The 18,081-nt window shown below is 40.6% G+C and overlaps 1 protein-coding gene across 15 annotated transcripts in view; it reads right to left on the bottom strand.

Annotated features, from left to right (window-relative positions):
• Positions 1-964: 964 nt before the first annotated feature.
• Positions 965-18,081, bottom strand: part of LMO7 (LIM domain 7) — a 202,207-nt gene continuing 185,090 nt past the window's right edge. For 13 of the 15 annotated variants that reach the window (XM_060287878.2, XM_060287887.2, XM_060287894.2 and 10 more), the window contains 11 exons: positions 17,633-17,658; positions 16,636-16,740; positions 15,570-15,662; positions 14,911-15,158; positions 13,937-14,002; positions 11,783-11,835; positions 9,451-9,664; positions 6,320-6,598; positions 4,303-4,411; positions 3,085-3,187; positions 965-1,724 (listed from right to left, as the gene is read on the bottom strand). In XM_060287878.2, coding sequence (XP_060143861.1) covers positions 1,702-1,724; positions 3,085-3,187; positions 4,303-4,411; positions 6,320-6,598; positions 9,451-9,664; positions 11,783-11,835; positions 13,937-14,002; positions 14,911-15,158; positions 15,570-15,662; positions 16,636-16,740; positions 17,633-17,658 — 1,319 coding nt within the window. In that variant the 3' untranslated portion in view covers positions 965-1,701. The remainder of the gene's footprint in view (positions 1,725-3,084; positions 3,188-4,302; positions 4,412-6,319; positions 6,599-9,450; positions 9,665-11,782; positions 11,836-13,936; positions 14,003-14,910; positions 15,159-15,569; positions 15,663-16,635; positions 16,741-17,632; positions 17,659-18,081) is intronic. The other 2 variants (XM_060287889.2, XM_060287890.2) reach the window with 1 other exon arrangement.

The following is an 18,081-nucleotide window of genomic DNA, read 5'->3' as shown; positions in this document are numbered from 1 at the left end:
TATCACTTTAAAGAGAATAAAATCTATTTGTTTAAAAAAAGTGTTAAATATTAGAAACAATTGAGATGCACGCAGTAGAGGAACTATCAGGTAAGTATTAACAGCACCAAACAATGGAGCATTATGCAACCATTAATAAAAATATATAGAAATGGTTTTAAGAACATGGAAAACTCACAAGCCAATGCTAACCAGGAACACAGGATAAATAACTGTGTACGGATTGAGCTTAAACACAGAGCTCTTGTCTTTGAAGTTTGGAATTGAGAATTATATTCCTCACGCTTTAGGTACTTGATAAATTTTCATCAAAAAACACACATTACTCTAATAATCAGAAATAAAGAATACTAAACAAAAATAAAAACTGGAACTAAATTTTTTATGTTCTCCAACATTACAGCTTCTTATATACTTCTAACCTATCCCAGTACAGTTCTCATATCCTAGAATTAACCACTCCAGTTTCCTTATTATAAAGGATTCAAGCAAGCTTATATTTTTGCTCAAAACATGCTAAAGTCTTGCGTTCTTGCACTCTCACTCCAGATTTCTAAAACATTATAGATTTTTTTATCCTATAGATTTTCTAAACTTATCACTGAGGAAGTAAAAGAATATGTAAAGATTCCATGCACATCATCCAACAATTCACCATTCACTTCACCTCTCACCATAAAAACGTATTGCATTCAAAAACAACTTTCCATCAAAAATAAAGTTTCTTGTTAAAATTTTTCAGGAAAAATGATATCAAGATTGCAGTCATAGTTTCATAGGTATATACACATGTCAAAACCTGTCACTGTACAGTTTAAATATGTGATTTTATTGTATGTCAATTTATTCCTCAGTAAATATGCTAAATAAAACATAGTATCAAGAAAAGCCACACACTGAAACAAAATTAAAAGGCTTGGAAGGCAGACAAACACAGACACACACAGAAGAAAAAGAACCACTCTTTAAATGCATCAGCAAGTTTATTTACAAATGCAGTTGAACAGAAAGGCTCACTAGTTTCTGGAGAAAACTTCTGGCATACAAACCATGATGATTTTCCATGAATGAAAAGAAGCAATTTCTACTGGGAATTGCTTAGTGACAATTCTGGTGAAGAAAATAGAGCTCCCCTCATCAAGCAAATAAAATGTCATATAAGCTAAAAAAAAATTTAATAATATTACATAAATGAAAAGAAGGATACAGAAAGCAAATTTGGGGGTGGATTTTAGTGAAATTTTCCGTATTGTTCTGCATTAATTTAGAATACATTATAATAAACGGAGCAAATGCAATTACATATTTATATTAACTATTTGAAATAATGTTTCCAAAACTTAAAAAAAAAACAATAAAATAACCCTCCTCAAAACACCATTAGAAAGTCAAACTAGATCATTATCAGCATCAAAAAAATATTTTGAAGTTCTTATTTTTCCCCTGTGCTTTTATAATGCTGAATTCAAAAAGGAAATACTGCACTTTTCCCCACACATAATTACCTTCTTATAAATAAACAACAAAAATACAGGTTCTACCAAGACTATAATGCTCTGATGTAATCTAAAGAGGCCAGAAAAAGTATTATTCTTTTTAAAAAAGAGAGCAAAAGGACATACAACGTGTATTTATAGATCTATACCAGCAGCAACCACCTCTTCTTCTATCTGCAACAGTGCTTTCGTGTGGAGGCTTACATCACATGGCGGTTGGCCGTCCAGCTGATCAGGCAAGGAGAGAAGAAAGAAAAGCGCTTAGATTCAGAAACACTCGAATATCGCCACCTGGGATACATAGCAGGAATCGTTCAGAGAATGACCCCATGAGGTAGAAAGAGTTACCCTGTTACTCACTTAGGATAAAGCTGGGCAAATCACACCTCTGGGTTCTACAAGTCTTTCTTTGCAAAAAAAATGGAGTAAAAATTAACTGCTGATATAGAAACAAGTTACACTCAACTCTCTATTATTTGTACTGGAGGAGAGAAAAGGCATGGGCAATTTTTCCATGATGATTCCAAAAATCAATTATATTTGGCTTTGGAATTTTGACTAAAGAGAGAAAAGCTCACACACATACACACACTCCCTCCCCATTCCATGCCCAGCCTTGACACTCTCCCACCTCAGTGCTGGCATCCAGGAAAGGTCTGGACCAACGGGGTGAGAAGGCTCAAAACACGGTGACAGATAAGAGAGAGTTGACTGGGCTGAAGCCATTTCCAAAGCACTCTTCACATAAAGGCCATATAAATACCTCAGAGCTCAAAAGCATATGGTTTGGCTGATACCACTTGTAACAAACACCCTTTCACAATAAGGAAGAAACACATGTTACCAGCATCAAGGCTCAAAATATAAAAAGGAGGAATGGTTGTCTTTATGTAGCTATAAACGATATGCAATCTACTTACGCTACCCTATGTTTATAACACACTTACAGGCAAAAACAGGCTTAGACACAGAATAGCATGTGAAGTTTTCGAAAAACGCAATTTTTCCAAAAATGACACTGAAACACTATGTCATCAGAATTAATGCTTAAATTATTGTATAATTTGATAGCATATGATTATAGAGTAACAAAGCATACGCTGACTATCCTTTATTACCTTTTTAAACCACAGTTTTTAAAGTTGGTCATATTCTAAATCACATAATCAGACCCCATTAGTAAATAATAGAAATCAGCTAAAATGATGAGAGTTTCTTAGCCAAGAAACTGATGAGAGTCTATACAGAAGATTCATTTTGACTGTTGGTCTTGGTTGGTTTTTATGCTTGAGTCATCAGAAGTTTCTCCAGACTCAGCAGACTGCACAGCACACGGTCCTGACTCCTGGCACGCATCCCTCTCTGGTTCCTTGGTCCTACACCCACCCTTGTGCGGTTGGAATCCTGAGCACTGACCCACTGACCCGCTCACCGGACCCTCTTTGAAGGGGATACTCTGAGATTCCTGAAGCCTGGAGCTCTGGGGCAGGGAGCTTGAAGGGGAGCTGGTGGCAGGTTCAGGGAAATGCATGGGAACCCGTGGTCTCCGTAAAAGACAAGAAATTTTCTCCCTGATTTGCTCTCTTACATTTGAATCTGAGATAGCAGTCGTTGCAATACAGTTGGTTGTTTCGGATTCTGACTTCGGTTCCTGAGGAAGAGCCTCCGAGGTCACGATCACAGGCCACACACTGGGAGACAAACAAAAAAAAGCAAAAACAGGAAACGTCCACACTTAGCTCAAGAAAGCTTGGGGCACTCCCAGAAAAAAAAAAAAAAATTTTTTGAGCAAAACGCAGCTTCTAAGCTCTTAGATACATTTCAGCAAAGGAAGAAAAAAAAAAAAAAGGCCCAAAGATAATTAGATGAAAAGGAAACCTGCCAGATGAGACATTAAAGAATTCATAAAGCCAATTTTAAGAGCCAAGATATCATTCTAAATATACCAAAAGAATGGAAATGATTCGTTGATTGGTTTAAAGAAATTGCATCTTCCTTTCTCTCAGCGGAATGGAGAGGATAAAGCACCACAGGAAGGAACGGGTGAAGGGCACCAAGACTGGGTGCCTGGCTCTCTGCCCTGGGGTGGGTCACCACAGGCATTCCCCCCAGCACCAATTCGGTGAGGTTCACTCACAGTGCTTTCCCTTCAAGGCTGGGTATTTTGGTTCCCTGTGCTCAAACACTAATAATTTTGACTCATTCTGCTATGCCTAGGAACAACCCAAGCCAGAGATAGACAAGCTTAAACAAGCTGAGCTCTAAAGGACTCCAGGATCAACCACCGGAATCTCTCTCTCTGGCCCAACGCAAGTTCAAGAATCAAACAGATGTGTCTCTAAAGACATACTGCAAACTAAGGGAGTCATAGAGCCCTACTTCTTTCTTATGTGCAAGAGCCCCTTAGGTACAAGCAGACTGTGCAACTGTAAAAATACATTATTTTTCCTTTCATACTCTCCCTGTTCAAAGCTAGGGTTTGGACACTGTTATAATTCATGTCCCCATGCTGTTAATAACCGTGGCAGCATGTCAGAGAAAGCATTTACGCACGGTAAATTTTACTTATAGAATCTTAGATTGGAAATAGGAAGTGCATAGTGCTTCCGGCTTTAAGTTTTGAAGCCAGGTTCAAGGTTTGAGAACCTAGTAGCAGTAGCAGGCCATTTGTGATTCAAAGTGCAGCACAGACCAACAGAGGCAGCACCTAGCTTGTTAGTGGCAGGTCCACACCCAGCGCTGCAAGAAGCCATGCTCTCTCCAAGCAAAGCAATGCGGGCCTGTAGGCTGTCTGGCTCAGTCTCACCTTAAAACAATGCAAATGATAACAAAGACCCAGGGACTCGATGATCATGGCGGCTCCTTTGCCCAGAATGTTATGACAATAGGAGCACATGCGCTTCCCACTGACCGACCTAGACGTAGAACGAGAATGGAAGGGTGGCTTTCATCCGAGTAGCTCAAAGCTCTTATCTAAAAATCACACTCTGGTATTAACGTGAATCATAGTTTACGAAGCTCTTTATTTTATAAACCTGTGGCAGGAAAACGTTCACCAGCCAACCAAAGTATGCCTTGATTATACTGTACCTTGATGGACCTCCACGACGGCTCTGGAACCCTTGACACCTAGTCACATACATGAAGGATTTCCGTGTAACCAGTCCATGCTGCACTTCGCGGTGCTATCACCCTCAGACCACATCTGTACTCGGCAACAGTCCCCCCTCCTCTAATGCAGCCGACATCATCTTGCCAGGTAAACCCTCCAAGGCACAGCTCTAATCATGTCTTCTGCTCGTCGAACACCGAAAGGGCAGCCCCGCTTCGGAGAGGTGTTGCAAGTCTATTCAACCTACCGCCTCAACCTTATTTTCTCAACCTCTTTCTCATTCACCCGATATTCTAGGTCAACAGAAGTATCAGTGCTTTCCTGACTGTACCTCTGGTTTACAGGGCTGCCTCTGCGGAGAATGACATGAAAACTGCCTGACAGCTACCATTTAGATAGGTAAGGCAAGTTTCTACTTCGCTTTATTTACAAGGCTTATCTCTTCTCCCAGGCCGAAAGGTGAAGGCTACTTCTTATCTTTGCATCCCACTGGACTGGCACAGCACTTCAGTGACATTGGAAAGGGCATAGCTGTTGAGTGCCTCACGTTAGAGCACCACGTGCTCTAGATAGAGACCTTTTCAGGGCAGAGAAGTCCACAGCCCCGTCTCCTTTCTGCTTTCCGAGGGCAGGGTTCTCAGTAAGGAAACAGGTACTCTCTCCTCTGGCTTCTCCCCGACTCTGCAGTCCCTATCTTCCCTCCAAATTTACCCAAAATCCTCATCTCTTCTTCTCTTAATTTAAGCTCCCTGATACACATTTTATAAATCCTGGCACAAGCAACATTTTTAGCTAGATAAAAATATCTTCTCCGAATGAAATCCTTTAGTTGATAGCTTAAAAAAAAATCCCAATATTAATCATTGTGTTTCTACTTTTCAGTATTTCAATAGTGATGAAAAGTAGCATAGGCCAGTAGCACTCCCTTCAGGTCTCAACAGAAACCCTGCTGTATGTGGCTTTGTGAAGCATCAGTGATCTGTGGAGAAGCTACACAGATATAGCACCCCAACACAGGCTGATAATCTGAGCTTTAACCCATACCAAAAGGCAAGTGCCAAGACCCACCATTATAACTCTCACACAGTTCCCGCAGCATATGACCTGCAGAATTCAGTTGATGTAGTCTGAGTAAGACGTCGGAAAACCAGATAAGAGACAAGCAATGGTCTTGGAAATCAAAAACCCAAAATGCCATATCTAACTTAAGGATTTTTTAAGCCAGCTTGTTCAAAGTTCCACAGACGATGGGTCTGGGTTATAATGATTTCCTTTCATGCTCAGTTCCTATAAAATGAGTTTATATTACAGTCTCATCAAAACAGTCAAACATTTTACAATACTGCTTTTACTCATCAATTTGTCATGCATTCTTGAGCTACTGTATATTTTTATGATTCCACAGTGAGAACTGTTCAGGTCCGTCTGCATCTAAGACACTGACCACAGGCCCAAGTAAACGAGGCAGTGGCAGTGAAGTCAACATTTTAAAGGCCTCCAATGGCTTCATAAGACATCCATAAATGCCCTTGGGTTGGCATGGAAAGATAGCAAGGAACTGATTTGGGAAAGGAACACTGAAACTGACACACTCAAAAAGGCTTGTTTTTCTTTTTTCATTGGAAACCTTGGACAAGATTTTGGGAAATTTTTAATGAAAAACAACCCCTTGAGACGAAGGGAAGAAGAGGGAAAACCCAAAGGGCCTCACCTGTTGCGTGGCTGGGAGGCGGGCTGCGGAACCGCAGGGGAATGGCTGCGCAGTATGGGGGACGGGGTGGTGGTCTTCCCGGAACCCGCTGAGGGAGGGGGTACGCCGGAGGAGGGGTTCCGCATGTAGGCACGGTTCGAAGTGGACAGCAGCTGAGGTGGGGGGCGACTGAAGTCTTGGACAGAGGAAGTGGCATAGACTCCTGAAGGCTGGTTGAGCCAAGGGGGCTGTCGCCAAGAACTGGCTCTCGGGGAATCCAGGTTATCTAGAGATTCACCTCTGAAACATGGAAAGGGTTCATCCAAGTTATAGAACACATTCAACTAGAAATCCACTTAACACCATTACAGTCATTAAAATATCCATGTATTTTATAAGCAGGTATGAATCTAACAAGGCCAGTTACATATAAAATTACCTTTAACAGCTAAAGTTCCTTTTCATCAAAGGCATCATGATGTTTCATATTCAATTAACCTTCATTTATTTTTTTTAAATTTTTAAAATTTTTATTGGAGTAGAGTTGCTTTACAATGTTGTGTTAGTTTCTACTGTACAGCAATGTAAATCAGCTATACATATGCATATATCCCCTCTTTTTTGGATTTCCTTCCCATTTAGGTCACTACAGGGCAAGAGTTCCCTGTGCTATACAGTAGGTTCTCATTAGTTATCTATTTTATACACAGTATCAATTGTGTTTATATGTCAGTCTCAGTCTCCCAATTCATTCCACATCCCCTTCCCCTTTGGTATCCATACGTTTGTTCTCTATGTCTGTGTCTCTATTTCTGCTTTGTAAATAAGATCGTTATGTACTTGACATTAATTCTGACCTACAAAGATTGACTCCAAATTATGAGGATTTTTTCCTACCTGGTCAATTTTGTTGTTATGACTTTTAAAACTTTCTCTCTTATCCCAAGTTTGAAATATGTATTTTTTTCAAATTATAAAAGTATTATATCATCATGATGAGAAAGACCCAAGCAATCCAGCAGGGTATATACACTTTTACTTACAATTTACCTGCCTAATCCCCAGAGGTAACCACTGTTGACGGTGTATCCTTCTAGACTCTTTCCTCACACATGCAAGTATATATTTACATACATATACAAATTTACATATGTACGGATAACCACGTCTATATACATATGTAATGTGTTCATATGTTTAACATGCTTAAACAAATGGGATTATTCTACAACTCATATTCTTCATAACTTGCTTTATTGCATGTAATATACCTTTTCTTAGAACTATCTTCATGTCAGTTCAGGTGATAGAAGGTACTTTGGTGGCCCCCAGTGAATCACCTTCCTGGTATCCACATCCTTGTGTGGTCCCCTCCCACTGATTCTGGGCTTAGCCATGCGACATGTTGGTCAATGGGACATTAGCAGACATGAGACAAATGGAGGTTTGATAAGCACTTGCACATTAGGGCTTATACCTCTTGCAAGGTTTCCTCTTTAAATCCAGGTGCCAGGTTATGAGGCAACCCAAGCAGCTATGTGGGGAGGCCTATTTGGAGAACAGCAGCTCCCAACCAATAGCTCCAGCTGAGCTCTCACTGGAGTATCAGAGGTCAGCAAGTTATAGCCCACTGCCAGGATACGAAAAATGCATGAGCTAAGGGTATTTTATCTTTTCAAACAGTCATTAAAAAAAACAACAAAAAATACATGACGCAGACTTGGGTGGCCTACCAAGCCTAAATTATTTACAATCTGGTCCTGCGAGCAAAACAGATTGCCAACCGCAGCTCTAAATGACTACAGCTGCCAAGTGCCCCAACCAATACATGCAAAGACCTGCCCAGCCAACGCTCAGAATTCTGAGAGTAGTGAATTGTTATTTTAACCCACTCACTGTTGAGGTGGCATATTATAGAGTGATGTCTCTTTCACTCTTTAATAGTTGTATAGTATTCTACTTATCAGGGTGCCACTATTTATTTAATGAGCACCAAGTACACTCTTATTTCTACATATTCTGATTATTTCTCTTTTTTGCTACTGCCAATACTATCTTTGCATACTTATCCAAATATACCCAGAAGATAAAGTGTCGGAAACGCAAGTGCTCACGGGGTATACGCAAAAACTTTTGCTTAATAAACACTGAAAAAACTGCCCACCCGGTTGGGAACAAGAATTCCTGTTTCCTTATACAATTGTCAATACTAGATTTAATCAATACTAGATTCAATCAATACTAGATTTAAGTTAATTTAATCAATACTAGATTTAATCAACCTTTTAACTCTACAAATCCCACCAGCGAGGCGTACCCCTGTTGTTTTAGGAGAAGTGTTGATCTGTCATATGCTTACTGACTTTGTTTCTTTTTCTATGAACTATCTGTTCATATCACTTGTTTATGTTTCTATAAAGTTTTCGGGGTTTATTTACTGATTTTCAAGCGTTACTTTTACACTGAGGTAATTAGCCCTTGGTCTGTAATGTGTTGTCAGTAATTTTCCTCAGTTGGTCAGCTGTGGAAATACTAAATAGAAGTAGCTTCAGTATTCACTTACCCAGGATACATCTGTTTAGTTCATCCTCTCATCTCCAATTAATTTATATCTCTGTATTTTCCTTTAAGTTACAAAAATTAGGTGTCCACACTTTGTGAACACTACTTTCATGATTCCAATCTAACCATTATCTCATTATAAACAGAGGTTTAATTTTTTTTTTTTTTTTTGGTTCAGCATCATCCACGGAAGCACTAAGAGCACATCAATTATTTAAGTACCTGAATCACACATCAGAGCTCCACAGGCAGCCTGGCAACCTATTAGCCGTGTGGTTTTGTCCGAGCGCATTGCTTGCTCTAGTCACAGCTTCTTCGTATGGAAAAGCAGAATTACTACCCCTGCCTCAAGACATTCCTTCCAGATTAAGTGAGATGATGTAGACAAAGCACCTGGCACGTGTCTGGCACTAATCAGTGCTCTGTGACAAGTGCCCAATGACATCTGCTCTCCTTCTCTTTCCCCCACTAAATCTTACATAAGAAAAGAAATGATGACATCTCTTCTGTCCAAAGCAGCCAGCACGTCTAGAAATTAAATATCTGCACCTCAGTACAGAAGGAGAAATAATTCCGAAGATGTCTCTCACCTTCTCATAATCCCAGGCAGACAAATAGGCTCTTTATTGACACTGGAACTGCGCTGTCGGATCCAGCTGTTGTCATCATAAAGGGACGTTCTCTTCCTCATTTCTTGAAGGATTTGCTGTCTCTCCAACTCCGCTCCTGATGGGACTTGTTCCTTCTTGGAGCTTTTCTGCGATGAGCTACTGCTCCCAGTTCGGTCCAAATATCTATTGCTTCCTAAATTAAAACCATCAAAAGCTCTGGGATTAGCACATTAAAAAAAGGCATAGGGGATAAATCTCCAAATACAGTGGAGCAAAAAAAAAAAAAAAAAAAGTGACATTGGGCACATATGCTCACATTATCAATTCTCAATGAGACTGCTGCCTCAGAACATAAAGGAACAGTCTCCTGTCCCTAGAAATTCCAATTCCACACCCAGAGGCATTCCAGAGGGCTGCCTAAAAAGGAGACAACCAGCCTTGATTTCAGCAGTATTACATTACAAACTGCTCATCTAGAAAGTTTCTCTTCCACTATTTCCTTCCTTCCTACATTAAAATCAGTCAAGCACCTGCTCACTGAATGCTTGCTGTGACAACTCTGCAAGGGAACAGGGCACTCTGTTCTTTCAAAAAACGTACACTCCCCGTGCGGAGAGAGCGAAGACAGAAACGCATGCATCTCCAGCTAACATGGCTCGAGTCTTCACGGTATAAGTCACAGAATAAGTCATGACCAAATCATAGGAATGAGAGCATATTCAATGACCGAAATGGCTTTTGTGAAATTGAAAACTAGCCAAGTAATCCAAATGATAAGCAAGGAATGTTATCAGACTTGTATCTCCTGTAAAGGAACTGACAGAACTATAATTTGGATGAGTGACAATTAAGTCAGGTTTTATCCTGAAGGCGTTGTCTCCTTGGATTTGCTGATTAATTCCTGATATGGGTAAAACATCCCTAACTTTGATGTATCCTCCCCATCTCAATTTGGATTAGAAAATTTCATCTAAGGATTTATTTTCTTTTGCTCTCCAGATTCACTGCTATTGTCTTTCTTTCAAAATTCATTCTGCCTTAGTTTATCTTCCAGTAAGCAATGAACAAGGCCACCAAAGGTTTCTTATACACGCCTATGTTTACATTGGTGTATGCACACAGCTTATCAATTTGGTCAGATTTGGAATAAAATGTTTTCTATTTTAAAGATGCCTTACTGGCATAGCCAAGTTTTTCAATAAGATATTTAATAACGTCTACCGTGTGCTATACAAGAGCTTACAGTTAGTAAAGGGGAGAAAACATACATAGAAAAATAGCCAGATTAATAACACTAGTCACAAATATTAACGAAACTATTTCTGAGAGTCACACTTGTTATTACTAACAGGTCCCGTGTTTACGTTCAAGAGAATATGATCACTGCAGGTTAAAGATGTTTCATGGCAGATTCAAGTACTTAAACATTAATTTTAATGGTGGCTTAGGGGCAAATTCAGGGGAGAAGAAACTGGAAATCCAAACAGGTGAGAGCAGAGGAACTAGATCAGAAAGCATCTGATAAGTTGGAAAATGAGAGAGAGAACAATTTGGTTATAGTTAAGGGCCCCTAATGGGGAAAACAGCAAAATACGCTGGAAAGTTAAACTAGGACCAGACGATGGAAGGTCCTCTGTGTTAAGGGGAAAGGGGTGATTACAGAACCTATTAGAAACTGTAAATTCTACAAGCTTTAACCAGAGCTGCCATCAGATCATTGGGGCCTGTGGATGTTGTTTTGTTCACAGAGGGCTGTAAATTTTTTTTCATGGCTCACAGGCCCAGCCGCTCCGCGGCATGTGGGATCTTCCCGGACCGGGTCACGAACCCGCGTCCCCTGCAACGGCAGGTGGACTCTCAACCACTGTGCCACCAGGGAAGCCCCATTTTGAATTTTTTGAATCTTGTCATTTAAATGTCCAATTTCAGGTTTATATGCAATTTCGGGTTTATATACAATTTCCCTGGTACTCTGCAGAAAACTTTTCTGTCCCAATTCTTTGGAGGCAAGATGAAATTCACTATACAAAATCGTATCAGCATCACTTTGCAAAATTTCCACAGATTTCCTTAGCTATTTATAATCATTTTAATCTTGCAGTACTCCCTCCATCATAAAATAAAGCCAAATGAAGCACAAGATAATTTTGTTCTTATACACAAATGGGAAGGGGTGCTAAAAATCTGTTGTATTTTAAATATGTAATCTTAATCAACCTGAAATACCTTGACCTTAAAAATACTGATCATAGGGTGTGATAGCATAACTAAGCAATTGCGCGGAAGAATTCTGAAAAAAATTCACATTTACCATTTTTGTTTGTGGGGTAATCATCCAGTTCAGTAGTGGATCTGGATTTATTCCTAAAACACAGAACAGATTACATACATCTCATTAAGAACATCCTTTTCATATTTATGAAGTAAGAACCCCCAAAAGATTACTTTTTAAAGCAGCTGATTTATTTCCCATGTCTGTTGAGAGCCATATGTATTTTCATATGAAGGCATTTTTCATGTTGCACAAAGTAGCAGAAAACAAGACATCTCTAAAGAGAAAAGAGCTTGATGCTAGGAACAGAAGCATGTGAAAATCCTCTCTAAGTTGATGTCAGTTAAAGCCTATGATTTTCTGACCAGCTTGAATACTTTGACTCTCTTCTCTTCCAGACATCAATCTTCCCAGGCTGTACAAAGCATCTGTCATCAGATCACCTAACATCAGACTGACAGAACTGTCAGCACTTCGTTCACGCTGCCCGAGGGTCAAGAAGTCATCTTTGGGAGCATTAGGGTCCTACTCTGAAACAGCAACTCACCAAATGTTATCCTAGCATTCCAAAGAGGTACTGGAGCACACTGGCATAGGCAACTTCTGAAAAGGCCTAAACCTTGGGGCCATATACCAATCCATGCTCATCTCTTTCTCACTCTCCTAGGCACAATAACTTCAAATACTAGTAATAATAATGAATAATAATATATTATATAATAATAATATTCATACATAGGTATATGCAGACGTTTATATCAATACAACATATAATTATGTGTAACACACAATATATCACAACTGTTAGCAACATCCATGAATGGTTTCATTTGTATTAAGGTAGAAGAAAATATTTTTAATGCATGATGCCTAGCTACGCTCCTTAATGCCTCTAGGGCATGCTTTATCACAACTACCTACGAGCGTTTCATACTTTCCAGGATTCCTTAAGTTTCCTTTCCCTAAAATCTACTTATTTTCTCAAGGTAATGAACCACATACATCAAGCTTATTTCTATATATATAAATAAATCACAGCTTTAAAAAAGAGAGAGACACATTTTAATGATCTAAAGTTACCCAGAAACATTCACTATAAATAAGGTTATCCATCACTAGAATTTTTTGTCTAGCTTAATGTCAGCCCATTAGTACCTTTATGTATGTTGTTTTTCTTTTCCCTATCTACTCTGAGCCCTATTTAGTCATCCTGATTGCCTACAGAGATGAGCCCTTCCTTATTTCTAAGGTGAACTTCCTAAAGGAGAAATTTTAGCTGTGAAAACACAGATTAATGGTCATACACTGGGTATATATATAGACAGACTTTTCAGAAGTCCTTAGTGATTTCAAGAGTGCAAAGCATTTTTAAAATTCTTTTAAAATATTAAATTTAATGTTTTAGGAAATATATAACTTGTCAGGTATCTGAAATCCTATCTTCATTCCCTGAAACTGACTAGTAGTTCTAATCAAACTAAGAGGAAGGCTACAATTCTCATTTCAGATGTCCGCATGGAACTTTTGGTAAGCTTATGCCATTGCTTATAACTTCTTTAAAATAAAGCTTCAGGTAGATCGCAAAAATGAACACAAGTCTTATTCTGTGTCCATTACCCTTGCACTGTGGCTCCTCCCACAAAGAGAGAGGGTTTTTCTCCTCTCCGTGAACTCGCGCTGGCCTTGTGACTTTAGATAACAGAATGTGGCAGAAGCAACGGTGCACCAGGTCAGACCTTAGACTGCAAGGTGCCTCACACGCTTTCTCTCTTTAATTCTCTCTCTTTTCTCTGTCCAGCCACCATGTACAGAAGACTGCACTGGCTTGCTGGATGTTGAAAGACACATGGCTTAGTTGTTCTCACTGTCCCTGCTGACGGCCAGTCAACTCCCCAAAGCAGAATTGCTTAGTAAACTGGTGGTAGATGCACTAGGGACCCAATCAATTAAAAGAACCACCAGTTGAGTTTAGTCTAAAATGCTGACCCACGAAATCGTAAGTCAAGTCACTAAGTTTAGGGGCAGTTGGTTACACGGCAAAAGCCAGTTGATACAAACATCAACCAGCAGGATATCTTTGTATCCCACAAAAGAGCAGGCGCTAAAGCAGTCCTACGAAACATCTAGGCAAGACCTCAAATATTCTTCAGAGGCCAATTACTCCTACCAAATTACAATTAAAGCGCTACACACCTGTCACTAGGAAGCAAACCTGAAGATTCTTCTTCTCTCTTTGGTATGTCATAGGAATCAACCGGCCTAAAAGATGGAAAAAGAGTTTATGCTCAAAGTATTAGACTTTAATGCCTGCCCAGAGTTTAAGAAATGGATATCAAAGTAATGTTATTCCAGCCTCTTTATGAGAATGGTCTCTGAGTTGAAAACTAAACATACAGAAGTATTTCAATCCATCCCTACAGAAAACAGACCTACTACCGCCAACAGACATTTGCAATTCATTCATTCCACAAACATACACTGAGTGCCTGCTATGTTCTGGTACTATTCCAGGGCTGGGCTACCGAAGCAAACAAACAAACTTACTGGCCTCATAATACATTTTAGTGGGATGGGGCAGGTTAACAGACAAGCAAATAAATGCATAATGTAAAGCAGGCGAGTGCACACTAGAGAGAAAGGGTGGGGGGAAGAGACGTGTTTCTGATGAGGTATTCTGCAAAGTCTGAGAAGGTGACATTGGAGCAGAGACTTAAAGAAAATGAGTAAGCCACACAAACACGTGAGGGAAGTCTTCTCCAGGTACAGGGACTAGAAAATGCAAAAGTCCCGGGGCAGAGTCAGTTGGACATTTTCATGGAAGGAAAAGGAGGCCAGTGTGACTGTAAGCGATCAAGTGAGGGGAAGAGTGGTTGGAAGCCGGGTGGACAAGAAGGCCGAGCTGCATTCATTCAAGCCATCGGGGCCACGGCGAGAACTCTGGATGATGTTGTAACGCGACAGGGAGCCATGTGGGAACTTTGAGGAGGGAAGTTAGGTGACAGGATCACTGACAGTGAAAAAGGTTCACCTCTGCTTGTGTGGCCCTGCGTGGAGGACGGATAGCAGGGAGCAGGGGGACCAGTTAGCTGTATCCATTCCCCACTTCAGAGGCACCCAAGTCAGATCAACTGAAAAAGCACACGCGCCCTTCGGCCGTGGGGACAGACCTTCTGTACTGGTATATTTGGATAGAAGTTTCCCTCTCTCTCTCCGCCTGGCGCTTCTGCTCGTCTGCCTCTGCCTCTGCCTGGCGCTGCTTCTGCTCCTGGTCTTTCTCTTGCTGCTGCTCCTGCCTCGTTTCCTCCTCTGCTGGGGTTCCTTCGCTGTCAGGTGCCTTGGACTCTTCGCCCCGGGTGGCCACAGCAGGCTCCCGTGTGGTCAGAGAAATGCTGTTTGAGTTTAGGACCATTAGCTCCTACGCGACCAGGGAGAAAAGAAACCCATCTGAATCTGTGCATTTCTGTACTATGCACAGATACGTCTATACTCAGTTTTAAATGATACTTATTGTAGTTGGCCCAGAATTCCACTTGAAATAACGTTAAAAGTTTTATCACTAACAAAAATCACACATGGGTGGTGGAGCTGTAACACAGAAGAGGAAGATGCACTTCGAGCCTAGCGATAGGATTATTTAGTGATACAGTAGAGAAGTTAGGAGAAAGGCTGAAACGTCACAGTGAAATTGACAAACCAGAGCTGGTATGTTCAGAGAACTACACAGTGAATGTGTGACAAAAGCCAGGTGAAACAGGGTAGCTTCCAGCTTACAGCGAATTTCACCAACAAGGTAGAGAAGTTAGAAGAGGGCGTGGGCCAACACTACCTCATTCAAGTACTTGGAATTCTCTCTCTCAGCCTCCTGCTTAGCCCTCTGCCACTCTTCCCTTAGCTTCTCCTGTTCACGTTGATATTTTTCCTACAAGATGAGATGGCATATTAATTAGTTAATAGGTTAATGATGTTAATCTCTCATTTGCATTTTGCCAGTTCTACCCTCGACCTCCATCTTTAAAGACAGAGATACTGGTTTAACCAATCAGATTTGCACCCCTAAAGTAGATCATAGCTTATACTGAGCTAAAATGCAGACTTGGGAAAGGGCAGACATCCAGAATTGAACCCATATCCACTCTTTACTGTGGCTGTAATTCATCGACGCCCCTAGCTAACTGGAAGGGGCACTGAATTACGGCGCAATGGACCAAGCACACAGTTTATGCAGGTGGAGGTCCTGACAAATCTCTACACCTCTCATGCATAAGAAAATCCATAAAACGATGGTGCCACATACTCTAAAAATATACAAAGGGTCTAATAAATAATTTTAAAAGGAGGACTCTGGAAATTTTCAAAATGGAAAAGTATTTCATAAAAAATGTGCTACAGGGGCTTCCCTGGTGGAGCAATGGTTAAGAATACGCCTGCCAATGCAGGGGACACGGGTTCGAGCCCTGGTCCGGGAAGATCCCACATGCCGCGGAGCGACTAAGCCCCTGCGCCACAACTACTGAGCCTGCGCTCTAGAGCCCGCAAGCCACAACTACTGAGCCCACATGCCACAACTACTGAAGCCCGCACGCCTAGAGCCCGTGCTCTGCAACAAGAGAAGCCACCGCAACGAGAAGGCCGCGCACTGCGACAAAGAAGTGGCCCCCGCTCGCCGCAACTAGAGAAAGCCCGTGCGCAGCAACGAAGACCCATCGCAGCCATAAATAAATAAATAAATTTATTTATTTTTAAAAAATGTGCTACATATCAAAAGATTTGTTAATTATGAGGTTATTGGCTTTTAATTTTTTTTAAGTTGCTTCTTAATGTAGGTTGACACTGAGCAGGAAAAGCTGTTAAAGCAAACTGTGTTCCTGCTGACCCACATTACCCTGCTTTACCTGCAGCAGGCGGTCCTGCTCTTTCTGCCACCTCTCCTGCCGCTTCCGCTCCCCTTCCTGATCCCACGTCCAGCGACTCGGGGCACTGATGGTCGGGACTGGAAGCTGCCGAGTTACAAGAGAAAAGGTGCAAAGCAGAGAAGAATATGTTACTTCATTAAGTCATCTACTGAAGTACTTTTTTTTTTTTTTTTTTTTTTTTGCGGTACGTGGGCCTCTCACTGTTGTGGCCTCTCCCGCTGCGGAGCACAGGCTCCGGACGCGCAGGCTCAGCGGCCATGGCTCACGGGCCTAGCCGCTCCGCGGCATGTGGGATCTTCCCGGACCGGGGCACGAACCCGTGTCCCCTGCGTCTGCAGGCGGACTCTCAACCACTGCGCCACCAGGGAAGCCCTACTGAAGTACTTTTGCATACATAAATTATTCGTATCACCCTTGGCCTTTAGTAAAAGGAGGGTGGGCTTTATATATCAAAATAGGTCTCTTACACAAATGAACTTATCTACAAAACAGAAACAGAGACTCACAAACATGGAGAACAGACTCGTGGTTGCCAAGGGGGAAGGGGGCAAGGGGCAGGGGAGGGTTGTATTGGGAGTTTGGGATGAGCAGATGCAAACTATTTTATATAGAATGGATAAACAACAAGGTCCCATTGTATAGCACAGGGAACTACTGATATATCCAATATCCTGTTATAAACCATAATGGAAAAAATATGAAAAACAATATGTGTATATATATATATATATATATATATATATATATATATATATATATATAAAACTGAATCACTTTGTTGTACACCAGAAACTAACACAACATTGTAAATCAACTATACTTCAATTAAAAAAAAAATAGGTCTCTTTATCTTGGAAAGATACTCCTGGATAAACTCTCATGCAGCTTAAAATAACGGTAAGCGATGCTACTGTGTGCTAATTCAGTCCCACCCAGGCCTCCTTGTTTATTCCAAAACCAAATGAATACTACTTACATCAGGCACCACAGAATCGGAACTTCCTATATTACAGCACGTGGGCAAGGAAAGAAAAAGAAAACAATATAAATCTTCATTTCTATGAAATAATTCCTTTCAGAAAGTTGTATCACTAACTGTCTCTATGCCAATATACTAAGTGACATGAGTTTTTTCAAACAACAGTACATTTCTCTCTTTAGTTCCATCTGTTTGTTACTCATCTTCCAAATTCAAAGTCAGTAAAAAGAAGAGAAACAGTGGATGCCAAAGTTTCATCTTATCTCTAGGTGCTAGAGCTGAGATACTGGTGTACTTATTTCTAAGGGTTCAGGGTTCTTTTATTAATAAAGTGGATAGTATTCTCATAACTTGGCCTAATAGAAGAAAAATTGAATTTCAAATATTACAACATCTACCAAACCCAATTTTTTTACTTGCTGCTATTCAATTACATTGTGACAGGT

Source organism: Globicephala melas, chromosome 18 (assembly GCF_963455315.2).
Source record: "Globicephala melas chromosome 18, mGloMel1.2, whole genome shotgun sequence".
NCBI lineage: Eukaryota > Metazoa > Chordata > Mammalia > Artiodactyla > Delphinidae > Globicephala > Globicephala melas.
The sequence above is the reverse complement of the archived record's forward strand: the minus strand, read 5'-3'. Positions and strand labels throughout refer to the sequence as shown.